The sequence below is a fragment of the Alexandromys fortis genome, unplaced genomic scaffold, assembly GCF_014885135.2.
Source record: "Alexandromys fortis isolate MF-2015 unplaced genomic scaffold, M_Fortis_MF-2015_v1.1 scaffold_9, whole genome shotgun sequence".
Taxonomy (NCBI): domain Eukaryota; kingdom Metazoa; phylum Chordata; class Mammalia; order Rodentia; family Cricetidae; genus Alexandromys; species Alexandromys fortis.
In genome coordinates this window covers 2,900,529-2,913,781 of record NW_026067892.1, presented here as the reverse complement: position 1 = coordinate 2,913,781, position 13,253 = coordinate 2,900,529, and the positions used below count along the sequence as shown (strand labels likewise).

The 13,253-nt window shown below is 52.0% G+C and overlaps 1 protein-coding gene across 1 annotated transcript; it reads right to left on the bottom strand.

The window, feature by feature from the left end:
• Positions 1–5,013: 5,013 nt before the first annotated feature.
• Pim1 (Pim-1 proto-oncogene, serine/threonine kinase) lies at positions 5,014–8,972 on the bottom strand. The gene is made up of 3 exons (XM_050143227.1): positions 7,928–8,972; positions 7,407–7,583; positions 5,014–6,440 (listed from the first exon to the last, which is right to left on the bottom strand). Exons 2-3 carry the CDS (start codon positions 7,486–7,488, stop codon positions 6,283–6,285), a joined length of 240 nt encoding a protein of 79 aa, XP_049999184.1. The 5' UTR covers positions 7,489–7,583; positions 7,928–8,972; the 3' UTR covers positions 5,014–6,282.
• Positions 8,973–13,253: the final 4,281 nt, after the last annotated feature.

Genomic DNA, 13,253 nt, shown 5'->3' with positions numbered 1-13,253 from the left:
AGGGCTCCGTGCACGCTAGGTAGGCACGCGAGCCCCATTCCTAGCTGGCTTAGTGCAGGCTCTTGAGCTTGGTGCTGGATGCACCAACCCATTTGACACAATGCATTTATAGCCGCCTTTAGGTGGGTCATGAGCCTGGATCCCAGACCTAAGGCCGCCAGGAATTCTGCACGTCGGATGTCCTATTACAGTAAATAAAAATGGTACGGTCTTCTCGGCTTGGCCCCAGTTCTGCTTTGTTTCCACTTCCTCTCACAGCCACCGGAGGGGTCACTGCAACCTCGCTGTTGGCAATCGGGGTTAGTAGCACAAGGCCACTGCGGAAATGAAGTGGGGGGAGGGCGCGGCCATATCTGCTCCAACACTGCTCTCGATAGGTCCTTGTGGTGAGGGTTTCCAAGAACCGGCGGAGCGTTAAAGGAGCTGAGCAACACTTACGAGAAACGCGACCTGCCCCACCCCGCCCCCATCCCTTGGCCCCTTTCTCCCCTACTTTGCGGTCTCTAGCCCTTCCTCCCTCCCAGGACACACAGGTGCTGGGCATGTCTGTTTCCACAGAATGGGGTTCTTGCCCCAACTCTGCTCTGACCTCCATGTCCTGGAGCCCCGCGGGGCCCTAGGGTGACCCATCACTCAAATGCGTAGTTGTCAGCAACACCACTTGGGTTCGATTCCCGCCACCAAGAAGGAAATTGTGTCCGGCTAATAGATAGATACAGTATCATGTAGACCAGGCTGGTCTTGAACTGGATAAGCTAAAGATGATCCTGAACTCCTATCCTTCTCTCTTGGCCTCCCAAATGCTGAGGTTAGGCATACACAGCTCAACCGTCAAGAAACACTATCCTAAACTGGGCAGTAGAGGCACACGGCTTTAATCCCAGCACTCAGGAGGCAGAAGCAGGCAGATCTATCTCTGTGAACTGAAGGCCAGCCTGGTCTACAGAACGAGTTCCAGGATAGCCAGGGCTGATACACAGACCAACAAACAAAAAATACTCTTTTTTTTTTTAACTTTATTATTGATGGAGGCATATGTCATAGTACACATGAAAAGGTCAGAGAATAATTTAGAGGACTTGGTTCTCTCCTTGCGTCATGGGGTCCTGGGTCCTAGTGGCTGAACTCAGATCAACGGGTTTGGGGGTAACTGTTCTTCACTACACTTTCAAATGTAAACCCCCGGGCCAGGTGCTGGGGCACTGTAGCCCCAGTACCAGGGGGACTAGAACAAGGTCAGGAGTTCAAGGTCGCCCTCTGCTACTTTTCAGCTCTAGCCCAGTCTCATAAAGTCAGTATTAAGTATTAAGTAAGGGAGGAGGGTTATCATTGGGAGTGGGTGAGAGGAGAAGAGGGGGATGAGGCAAACACAATGAAAAGATATTAGAAACAGGTATGAAAACGTCAAGTGGGAGGCTGGAAAGATGGCTCAGTGGTTAAGAACACTGGCCGCTCTTCCCGAAGACCTGGGTTCAATTCCTAGAACCCACATGATAGCTCACCGCTATCTGGAGCTCCAGTCCCAGGGGTTCCTCCATCCTCTTCCGGCCTCCTCAGGCACCAGGAGCACCCACGGTACACAGACAGACACAGGCAGGTAAAACCCCCATCACAAGGTAAAGTGGGGAGAATATGGGACGTCAGCACGGAGCCCGGCCTCCCCTAAACTGGCCTAGACTTTCTCCAAATCCTTTAAGGGCAGGAGGTGACTCCAAGGGTGACAGTGCTTGCCTGAGCGCCTGGGATCGACATGGTGGGAGGACAGCAAACTCTGGCAAGCTGTCATCTGACCTCCACACGCCACCATGGCATCGGATCCCAGGCGGTGCTACATACTGAGACCCTGCCTCAAAGTATTAATAACAATAACAATATAATAAAATAAGCCAGCGAAACGCTGCTTCCCTTTGGGACGTTCCAATCTCTTCGGTCGTGTATACACACACACACACACACACACACACACACACACACCCGTCTCCTGCCTCCTTGACAGCCCATAACGTTGAAAACCTGCGCTGCATTCCGGACAAACCAAGAGTGATAGAAACACTCTGGTCTCCACCTCTTGGAGAGAAGGCAGTGTCAAAAGAGCTGAGCCTCTGTCCCCACCCAGGTCACAACCCCCTTCTTACTCCAGAGAAGTGACAACCACAGTCAGACTCCCTACCCCCGTGCTGGGACCCGCCTGTTACTGTCCTGAACTGGCAGGAGAGATATGCATGTTCATATACTCAATAATATCTAACCTTTTTAAAATTTTTTTAATTTTTTTTTTTTTTTTTTTTTTTTTTTTTTGAGACAGGGTTTCTCTGTAGCTTTGGTGCTGTCCTGGAACTCACTCTGTAGACCAGGCTGGTCTCAAATTCACAGAGATCCTCCTATCCCTGCCTCCTGAGTGCTGGGATTAAAGGCCTGCGCCACAACTGCCCAGCTCTAACCATTTTTTCCAATACCCCAATGGAGAACCAAGTCCTTCTTTCTACACATTGGTCCCTCCTTGGGTCCATTAAATATCACCAGGTCGTGAAGAGTAAGGGATAACAGTAGAATCCGAGTCCAAGGCTGATTCCCCAAGATTCCCCATGGGATGTCCTTAACTGTTGTTCCTAAACTGCCCTGACAAGAAGACTAGCGAGGAGCCCTTAATCTCAGCTGGACACACTGTAATCCCAGGGTTCAAATCCAGCCTGGAATGCATGAGATGCTGCTCAAAAAAAAAAAAAAAAAAGTGGGATGTGGTGACACATATCTTTATATTTAGACCTCCAGGGGGCAGAGGATCTCAGTGAGTTTGAGACCAACCTGATTTACATAAAGAGGTCCAGGCCAGCCGAGGCTACAGAGTGAATTGAAACCTTGTCTCAAAAAAATAAATAAATAAGTAAAATAAAACAAGTAAATAAAAAGAGAGAGAAAACCAAACCATCTACCATCTCCCGATCTCTGACCTCTTCCACCCTAAGAACGCCTTGTTTTCCTTCAGACACTGTCTTTCCCCCAGCGATCTCAACAGCTGAACGAAAGGCCCCCAACTCATTTCAAGGGCAAGAAGGGTGAAGTTCTGGCGGATTTCATCAGAAATTTCCAGCAACTTTCATCTGTTCACTCGCAGTGTTACTGGAAAGGATGCAACCCGTGCCTAGAGTCCAGGAGCTGCCGGGCAGTGTGTATACAGGAAGGAGGAGGGATGGAGGGGTAGGAAAAAAGGAGAACTTCAGAAAATCAGCCCCCTAAGAACTGAGAAATACTTCCTTTCTGCAGCCGCGTGGAGGCTGTGCTGGGGTTTGGGACCTAGTTCAAGATGAAGCAGCAGACAGCATCTCATGCAAGGAAGGGCACTGTGGCCTGGACTCTCCACTAAAAACAAGTGCATGGGGCCAAGTTCCCAAGAGGTTATGGATACACAGAGAAGGGTCAAGATGACCCCCAGGGAGGTTAGAAGGTTGGAACTGTTACCAATGAGCATAAAGAAACAAAAAAGCAATGTTTACACCTGGGTGTGGTGATGGCAACCAAGCTCATCCTAGTTGCAGGGAAATCAGGAATTCAAGGCTACCCTGGACTATTTAGGCAATTTGAGGTCAACCTAGGCTACATGAGATCTTGTCTCAAAAAAAGAAAACATTTATTCTTTACATGAATCAGCAGTGGTTCAAATATTAGAACACACTCAGACCACACATGTGAGGCAAATTGGGGGTCCCATCTCCCAGTATAACAAAAGCTGTCAAAACCCTACAGCAAGCCAGTAGCAGCAAGTCACAGTCAATGTCCAACTCCTTCACTGACGGTGAAGGAACCCAACCCAAGCCCTAATCCAGCACCTTGGCCCAAATTTGTGGTCCTAAAGCTCAGGAGGCTGAGACGGGGAAGTGGCTGTGAGTTCAAGGCCTTCCTGGACAACAAAACGCTTCACTGTTGTTTGTTTGTTTGTTTTTAAATGTTTTTGTTTTTCAAAACAGGGTTTTACTGTTTAGCTCTAGCTGTGCTGGAACTCACTTTGTAGACCAGGCTGTCCTAGAACTCACAGAGATCCACCTGCCTCTGCCTCCCGGGTGCTGGGATTAAAGGTGTGCACCACCACCACCTGGCTAGTGCTTTCTTTTTATTGGGTGCTGTCTGCATGTTTTTGTGTCTAGACTTATGTGCGTGCTTAGTGCCCTTAGAGGCCAGAAGAGGGCGCTGGATCCTCTGGAAGTGGGGTTACAGATGGTTGGGAGCCACTGTGTGGCTGCCCCAAGTTGAGCCATCTCTCTCCATCTCCACTGTGTCCTCACCACCTTTTGAGAAAGGACCTAAGTAGTCTTGGAACTCTAGCCCAGGCTGGCCTTGCACTTTGGTTCTGTCCAGCAGGGTGCTAGTCCTCTCTTCAACTAGACGAGGTCTCCCGTATCCCAGGCTGACCTTGAACTCCTGATTCTGAAGCTTCCCATTTCCAAATGCTGGCGTTATAGGTTTACACCAGCATGCCTGCTATTTGGCGTATTTTGAGATCTGTCCTATGCTAATCTTCAGCTTCTGGACTCAAGTGATTCTGCTAGGCAGGTGATTACCACCTGACTTCAAAATCTATCCCAGTGTAGCCGGCAAGGTTACACACACCTTTAATCCCAATACTAGGGAAGGCACAGGCAGGATCTAGGAGTTTCAGGGCAGCCAAGGCAAATACAACCCACAAGTGCTGCCTGTAATCCCAGCATTTGATAGTGGTAGCAAGAGAATGCTCAATGCTGGTCCCTTACATGACGCCGTGTTGGGGAAAATTAGTCCCAACTGAGTCTTTTCCAACATCTACAATTTGGCTGCACCTGCTTTATAAGGGTGATGATCCTCAAACTTTGGGGCCTTGTTTTGGGCCTTGTTTCCTTAGTGAAGAGATTGCCTCACAGGCAGGGAAGGCCTGCATTCCATCGCACACTGGTTGTCCCACCAGGAAATCAGATTCCATGCCCTTTCTACCTGGCTCTGGACCAAGTATACGTCTTTGTATGAATGAACGGAAAACACAAGTTAAGACAAAAGGTTTTTATTCAAAAAATGCCAAGTATAAAAAAAAAAATAAGATCTCTTTTCCCCTGTACAGTATTTCACTCAGATAAAACCAGCAGGCTACACGCTGCTCAAACAGGATCCGGGAGGCACATCATGCCGGCCAGAACTGCCTTTCCATCTATGTACAGTCAGCAATGCCCCTTCCCAGACAGAGCCCAGACCCACTCCAGTAAGCAGGCAAGGGGCCCCCCATAGAAGGGACCACAGCAGCTGTCCCACCGGAGTCCCTTCACCCCAGCAAGCATTGCAGCCCTCCCCAAAAGGTCCCCAAGTCAAGAGGGAAAAAAAATAAAAGAAAGAAAACAGATCATGACAATAAAGCCCTAGGCAATAGCCAGTGGAAGCTTGGAACAGGAAGGGAACCAAATAAATAAATAAATAAATACATTAACATTGACTTCCAGGCCAGAACTGCCATCTTTCAGAAACAAAACAAAAAACCCCAACACATAAAATATAACTTAAAGGCATTTTTTTTCTTAAATTGCATCAACTACAATCCTTTCACAGGCTACCATGCCGACTGTACAGACATTTACAGCTTGTCTGGTTGTTGCATTGGTTGTGCATTCTGTGTGAGGTCTTGGCTTTGAAACAGTTAAGTAGAAACCAAAAAGGAAGACCAGTTCACTTGGGAGTTTTACTAAAGGAGGCAGAAAAAGGGCAGGTGGCTCAGCAGTTGGCCCTGCAGCCTCTTCCACGGCACCTTTCACAGGAAGTGGGGGGAGGGGAAACAGGGAAGAGTAGGGAACCAAACCCAGGCAGATTCTTGGAGAAGCAGCAGGTAAGAGGCAAGTTCAAGTATTTCTCCCAGCACAGCCGGAGTCCCCACAGAAGGCACTCAGAGGAGTTGGAAGAGGTGACAGGGACTTAAATATATGGTGCTAGTTTTTTTTTTTTTAAATCCCATCCCCGACATATTTTTCCCCTACCTTAGCCCATCCTGGTGACCCGAAGTCTCCTGGTCACTAAAGGTCTATGGCAGGGTTCTGACCCACTCCCACCCCCCACCCTAAGATTCTGCAGAGCCCAGCAAAACTCGACACTGTGAGAGTGTCTATGGGAGGGCATGGGGGCCTGGGAAATGAAGTAGCATCTCTTTCCCCTGTGGGAGGCTGCTCCAGGAACCTGGAGTCTGGAATGAGTTGTCATTGCTGTCCCTGCATGAAGCAGGGTCCTGGAAGCCAGAGACAGCTGTCCCGCCCAGAGTATCTGATAGAAAGGCTGCTATTTGCTGGGCGCCGGCGACAGGCTGCGCAGGTGAATCTCGGCGGTTGCCTGGGGTAGGAGGACATCCTGCATCCATGGATGGTTCTGAATTTCTTCGAAGGATGGCCGATCTGAAGGTCTCAGGGCCAGACACCATCTGATGAGATGCTGGCACTCTGCAGGAGGAGGCACAGACGGGAGGTTAAGGGTGACTCACTCAACTTGTTTTTGAGAAGCAAAGGTCTTCCCAAGGCCCTCACGTCTGGGTTTTTAAAGAAGCATGGACTCTGTTCAGAACACTGCTGGCTCCTCTCAGTGGTAAAGGACCAATACCGAAAGCCTGTGTCTGCCTTCAGTTAAAAACACTGGCTCCCCTCTTAAACCTGTGGTTTCAAACTTCAAATAGCTGGGGCCTTTCCCACGACACCCACTCACCAGAAATAGGAAGGATGACAAGGGTTTGATGAGCCACCACCGAGCAAGATGAGGTGATTCAACTCATCTACCAACTTACAAACACTGACACTACTCAGGATGAGGTCATGGGGACCACAATACTTAGAGAGTTATTGCCTTAAGGGGAGGTGGCTTAAACAGCCCTTGACTTTTTTTTTTCCTCTAAACTTTGTTAAGAGATCAGGTCCACGCTGGTAGTTAAACTTTACAGGGTCTGGTGGTTGGGTGGGATGTATATAAAACCTGCTCCAATTCCAGCATGACCAAAACAAAAACTGAAAGAAAAAGGGGAGGGGCCGAGACAGGATTCCAAGACCAACCAGAACTCTGAGTTAAACCCTGTCTCCTAAATCAAATCAGAGGCAGGCCAGGGCCCTCCTTAGTGGCCCCATCTCCTCAAAAGAAGATGAATAAATGAGTCAAAATGACAGCTAGGGCATAACCCCATACTTTCTTCTACAAAGTACCAGGTTTAGTGGTTCACTCTTGTAATCCCAGCACTGGGGAGGGAGAGGCAGGAGGATCTGAGTTTGAGACCAACCTAGTCTACAAAGCTAATTCCAGGACAGGCTTCAAAGCTACAGAGAAACCCTTGTCTCAAGAATGGGAAGCCTTCTCAAAACCAGCCTTCCAAATATGATAATCCCCAGTGAGTGTCGACCACCACAGGGTTTCGTGGAAGTTACCTGAAGAGACCCTCTGCCTGAAGAACACCTGACCCTTGACGATCTCTTCGTCATGCTCAAAGGGGATATCTCCGCAGACCATGTCGTACAGCAGAATCCCCAGGGACCAGACGGCGGCGGACCTGCCATGGTAGCGATGATAGCGAATCCACTCTGGAGGACTGTACACTCGGGTTCCTGCAAGCCAAGGGAATTGAAAGAAAACAGCCTTAGCAAAAATAAACAAAGCAAACTAGTCCAAGTAGCTTCTTGAAAAAAAAAAATAATTTTTTTTTTGAAACAAGGTTTCTGTGTCTGCTGCCCTGGCTGTGCTGCAGGAACTCCCTCAGCACGCTGACCTTGAGATCAGACTGCCAGGCCTAGAGAGCTATGGTTAAAGGCAAGAGCCACCAGCACCCAGCTTTAAAATACGTTTTTTTTCCTCAACCCTAAACTGAAATCCTTTATATAACTCCCTCTCCAACAAACAGTCACTCAAAAGCTAAAGTCTGGGGCCTTGGCCAGTAGTAAAACTCACTCACAGTGGGACAGCCCTGAACTGCACAGACCCTGTCCAGGACTGTCAGATCAGATTCTCATCTAGACCCGACTCTAGTCAGGGTGCCCTTTGGGAAGCTTTCCTGGGGGGGAGGGGGGGCGGTTCTGCACAAGCAAAGCACAACACCTACACTCTTTCCTCCCCAGAAGGGAAAGGCAGAGTAGCAGGGCTGGTTTCAGACCACGTGATTCCTGTTTACAAACTTTGGATAGTAAAAAAAAAGAAAAAGAAAAAAGTGCTAGCCTCCTGGTGCTCAACAGGGGGCAGCAAAGACTTGCCCAGGGGGAGGGAAGAAAAAAAAACACAAGGGAGGACAACTCAGCCAGCCATTAACTGTTAAATACAAAAAATGCAGCCCAACCCAGCGTCCTCCACCGGCAAAGAAATCCAAACCACAAACCAGAGTCAGAGTTTTGAAAGGCTGTCGTTTGTTAGGGTGAGCCACTCAGACCACGACCCACCCTCTTGCTTTTGATCTAGTATCCCTCCATTCCTTTTCTGAAAGAACGCGATCCAAGCCCCTCCCTATGATAGGTTTTCAGTCTCCCTGCGGGAGACACCCAACTAATTTTCAAACCAGCAACAGATCTAATTTCACAACACTCATTCCAGGCTTCGTCACCCCACAACACCCCTAAGTATAGTGAAACCGCGGCTGATTCCCTAATCCTCAAAAACAAAACAAAAAACCCCTGCAGTTCTAAGAACTACCTTAAAACTCTCCCCCAAAACAAAACAAACTACAAAACCGGCGTCAATGTCTCCCGCCACCACCAGCTCCACCTCCTTCCACTGGTGAGAAAAGTGGGTCAGACTTTAGAAATCTGGGCTATAGCCGGCTGCCCACGACTTCGTATTCGTCGGGAAAGCATGGAATTTACTAAATTCCACTTTAAAAAAAAATTACAACCACGCCAGAAATGTTGCAGGTTCGCTCAGTCGGCTTGAAATCCCCGGCTGTACTACGTCGGGAAGCTCGCCTGTGCCCCACCCCTGCCAGCAGTGAGCCCGGCAGCCCAATGACCTTTACAAAGGGCCGGAGCCGAGACCGCCGGCGGCTTCCAGGCCGGCACCTTGGGCAGCTCCCTCCCCGGGGCCTGGCTCACCATCGAAGTCCGTGTAGACTGTGTCCTTGAGCAGCGCCCCCGACCCGAAGTCGATGAGTTTGAGCTCGCCGCGGTTCAGGTCGATGAGGATGTTCTCGTCCTTGATGTCGCGGTGGAGAACCCCGCAGTTGTGGCAATGCCGCACGGCCTCCAGCACCTGCCAGAAGAAGCTTCGAGCCAGCTCCTCCTGGAGGGCTCCCCGTTCGGTGATAAAGTCGAAGAGGTCTTGTACCGGCTCGGGCCTCTCCAGAATCAGCACGAAACTATCGGGCCTCTCGAACCAGTCCAGAAGTCTAATGACGCCCGAGAAGCCGCAGCTCACCTTCTTCAGCAGGACCACTTCCATGGGCACTCGGGTGCCATTGGGCTGCAAGGGTGAGGACGAGGGGTTAGCGCGCCGGTTCCGGCACGCCCGTCACCACCCACCCACCCAGACGGAGGGTCGCCGGCTCAGACTCACTCACCAATTCTCCCCAGTCGGAAATCCGGTCCTTCTCCACGTGCTTGATGGCCACCTGGAAGAGAGCCCCGGGTCTCCATCAGATTCTCCCTCTCCTGTTTTAAGCATCCCCCCGCGCGCCCTCCCCAAGGCGGGGTGCCCATTCACCGGCAAGTTGTCGGCGACGCGGATGCCCGAGTAGACAGAGCCAAAGCCACCGCTGCCCAACAGCGGGCCCACCTGGTACTGCGACTCCAGGGGCTCCTTCTCTTTGCCTAGGGAGGAGGCACGGGACACTAAGCGCGAGGCCCACGCAGGGGTCCCCGGGCGCCCCCCCCCGGACCCGCGCACCCGGGGTGGGGTGGGGACACTCACCCGGCGCCAGCTTGGTAGCGTGCAGGTCGTTGCAGGGCGCGGCGCGCAGGTGGGCCAGGGAGTTGATCTTAGACAGGAGCATCCCCACCTCCAGCGTGTCGGTGCGGAGCCGGTGCTGGGACGAACAGCAGCGGCGACGGAGCGAGCTGGGGCTGCGCCGGCGGCCGGGGCTCAGACTGCGGGTGGCGTTGCGGCTCGGGCTGCGGCTGGCGCGCAAGGCCGAGGGCGAGTCAGAGGACGACCGAGGGCGCTGGCGGGGCTGGCGGCGGGCGGGCTCGCCGGCCGGGTCAGGCAGTGCGGGAGGCGGCGGGGCGAGTGGCGCCGCGGGACCCAGGGCTGCTGCTGTCTGTGGCTGCTGCTGCTGCTGCTACTGCCGATCCCGCCGCCGGCACTGCCGACTCCCCTCCAGCCTCCTCCGCCACCACGGCCGCTGCTGCAGACGCCCGGCTCGCCCCGCCGCCAGGAGTAAAGGGGCGGAGCGCGCCGCCGGGGAGGGCGCGCGCGGCGGGCGGGGACGGGGCGGGGCCTCTCCGGGAGGCCGAGGCGGGGAGCCCGGCTGGCGCGGCGGCTGAGGGCGGAGAGGGGGCGGGGAGGCGGCGGGACCAGGGCCGCTCCCCCTCCGCTCCGCCCCCTGGCGGCTTCGCCCCTTTCCCCCCCCAGCCCCACCCCCGCGGTCGCCGCTCCAGCCAACCGGGAGTGACTTCATCTGCATAACGCGCCGCAGGCCCCGCCCCCGCCCCGCCCCGCGCCTCGCGGTCAGAATGGTCGCTAACGCCGCCACGACGTGGCGGGAAGGAAAAGGCGCCAAAACGGAGGGGGAGGGGCGCTGGGCGTGCGGGGAGGCGGGAGCTGGGTGGCGCGCGCGGCCGGGGAGGAAGGATGGGGAGGGGCGTATCGATTCAAACCCAAACAATAACAAAGCCATCAAAGGCCGCCTGAGGCCAGCTCCGCTGGCTCTAGGTTTCCCAGAGATTTGGGGTGCGATTTGTGGGGGGAAGAGGGGGTCGAGCGCTGGCGCTTGAGCGTAGCAAGTTGCGAGCCGTGGAAGGGCGTTGGTGTGGCCGGCGCGGAGGCCGTGCGGGGGGACCGCGTGCAAGTGTGTGGACGCCGAGCAGGGTGGTCCTCTTGTGTGACTCAGCCCCGAGACCTCCAAGGCTGCCGAGGCGGGGTGACGATGCGCGCTGTGGGCTCGGTCCTGGGGTGGGGGTTGTGATTTGGGGGGGCGCAGGCTGTGTAAGACGTGAGTCACCGGCGTTTGCACACCGAGGGAGTGAAGGAGTCACAGGCCTGCGAGGAGAGTGGGGGCGAGCTACACGTCTTACAGAGACCCGGGAGACCGGGGCTGCGAGAAGCCGATGATAAAGATTCTCAATTTAGAAATAAAAAAAACCGCAGCAACCTCGGTTCGTATCCGAGTCACGGCACCAAAAAAAAAAAAAAAAAAAAAAGAAAGAAAGAAAGAAAAGAAAAAAAGAATTTTAAAGGTACCAGTAGGTCCTGATCCCTTCAGAAATCACCCGAGTCCGAGTGCCCGAGAAAGAAAATCACGACACAAATGTTAGCTTTCTGATGCCAGATGCTGCCTCAGCCCCTTCTGAGAGGGAGGGAGGAAGAAGGAAAATTCCTGATCGCGGCTAGGGTGGGAGGGGGCCGCTGTGTTTAATCAGAGATTGCTCGGGGAGTCCCCTTTTCAGCTTGGTATTAGCAGTCAGGCGATACCGGCTATTATTGGCCCCGACCCAGCCCTGTCTCAAAGGAAATTCCCCACGTACACATGGAAATACCACGGAAAGCTACCCAATTCTGCTTTCTTCTTTTGTCCTTTTAAACTTCATGGAGAGTTGATGACGACGTGTGAAATGAGTCAGCTCTCATCCTCTGTAATCCATAAATTGAATTATCAGCGGCCAAAGTAATTGAAAGCTAACCGCATCCCATTTTCGTTATTTTGTTTTTAAGTCCGAGGGACTTAAAGGAGGAATGAGCCTGTTATGGCTGCAGTATTAACGCATTTAAATGTTTCCTTTACATTTATAAAGATGCCCAGAGACTCCACAACTTTTATGGATGCCTCTTACAAAACATGACATATTTCCCTTTTGTTTGTGTTCCGTGGCCTAACTCATTCATTTTTGATGACGAAATGAGAAAACCCAAGGGAACAAGAATTACTTCCTTTTTTGCAGATAGGAAAATGAAACGTAAGTAGTGTGACACAGGGTCATACAAGAGCTAACACAACAGCCAAGGGAGCTGAGGGAATGACCCAAATTCTGCTCCTCCTCCGTTTTCAGACGCCCAAGGACACTGGCTTTGAACAGGACACCGGGAAAAGCACCAGAATGCCTGAAGTGGTGCGCGCACCTTCAATTCCAGCATCCAGGCCAGGCTAGCCTCCTCTAGAGGAAGCCTGTCTCTAAACAGACACTTTGAAAACACCAGTGGCCTCCAGTCCTTTCCTCTTGTCAGGCCCTCGGCTCTGCCCACATAGGGTATTTCCCACTCGTTTTCACTCTCCTGACACGTGCTTATTCCAGACTTAGTGCCTCTGAAGATTCCAGTCAACCTGCCCTGGAAATGCCCGTCGTCTTCTAAAGATGTGTGATGTTGGGAAATAAATCCAGGGTCTTCCATGTGCCCCCTCACTGAGCTCTGCTCCAAACCCCTCTTATTCGGAGCCTTGCGCTCTGAACGAGGGAGGCAGATGTACTTCCACATTTTGCTGAGCAAACTCCAAGCATTCATTCACTGCCCCCTCCACCCATAGGACAGTCAAGTGGGGTCATTAAAAAAAATCTCTCTGGGCTGGGGCTGCAGCTCATTGGTAGAGTGCTTGCTTGCCTGGCACACTGGAAACCAGGGGTTGATCCCCATCACTTTGCAAATGGCACCATGGAGCACAATTCCAGCACAAAGGAGGTAGAGACAAAAGGATCAAAAGTTCAAAGTTAGCCAGATATACACAAGCTCTTTTTTTTCTTTTTTTTTTTTTTTTTTTTTGTTTTCGAGACAGGGTTTCTCTGTAGCTTTGGTGCCTGTCCTGGAACTAGCTCTGTAGACCAGGCTGGCCTCAAACTCCCAGAGATCCGCCTGCCTCTGTCTCCCGAGTGCTGGGATTAAAGGCGTGCGCCACCACTACCCGGCCCTTTTGTACTTCCTAATATCCTCACTATATACTCCTAGCCCAGGCAGGTCTCACACAATTCCTTAGCTTCTGCCTTCCCAGTTGCCTACGTTACAAGCATGCCCCTACCATGCCCACCTTTCACCCAACAGACATTGATGGAATGGACGAGAAAGAATGAATATGACCCAACATAAAGATCATGATTAAAATCATTTTATGAACCAGGTATAGTCGCTCATACCTGTAATCCTAGCACGTGAGA

Coding starts and splice junctions, on each gene's coding strand:
- Pim1 (XM_050143227.1), bottom strand. CDS start 7,488: ATGGTCTGCGGAGATATCCCCTTTGAGCATGACGAAGAGATCGTCAAG. Junction 6,441..7,406: donor CAGGCAGAGGGTCTCTTCAG/GTAACTTCCACG, acceptor CTCCTCCTGCAG/AGTGCCAGCATCTCATCAGA.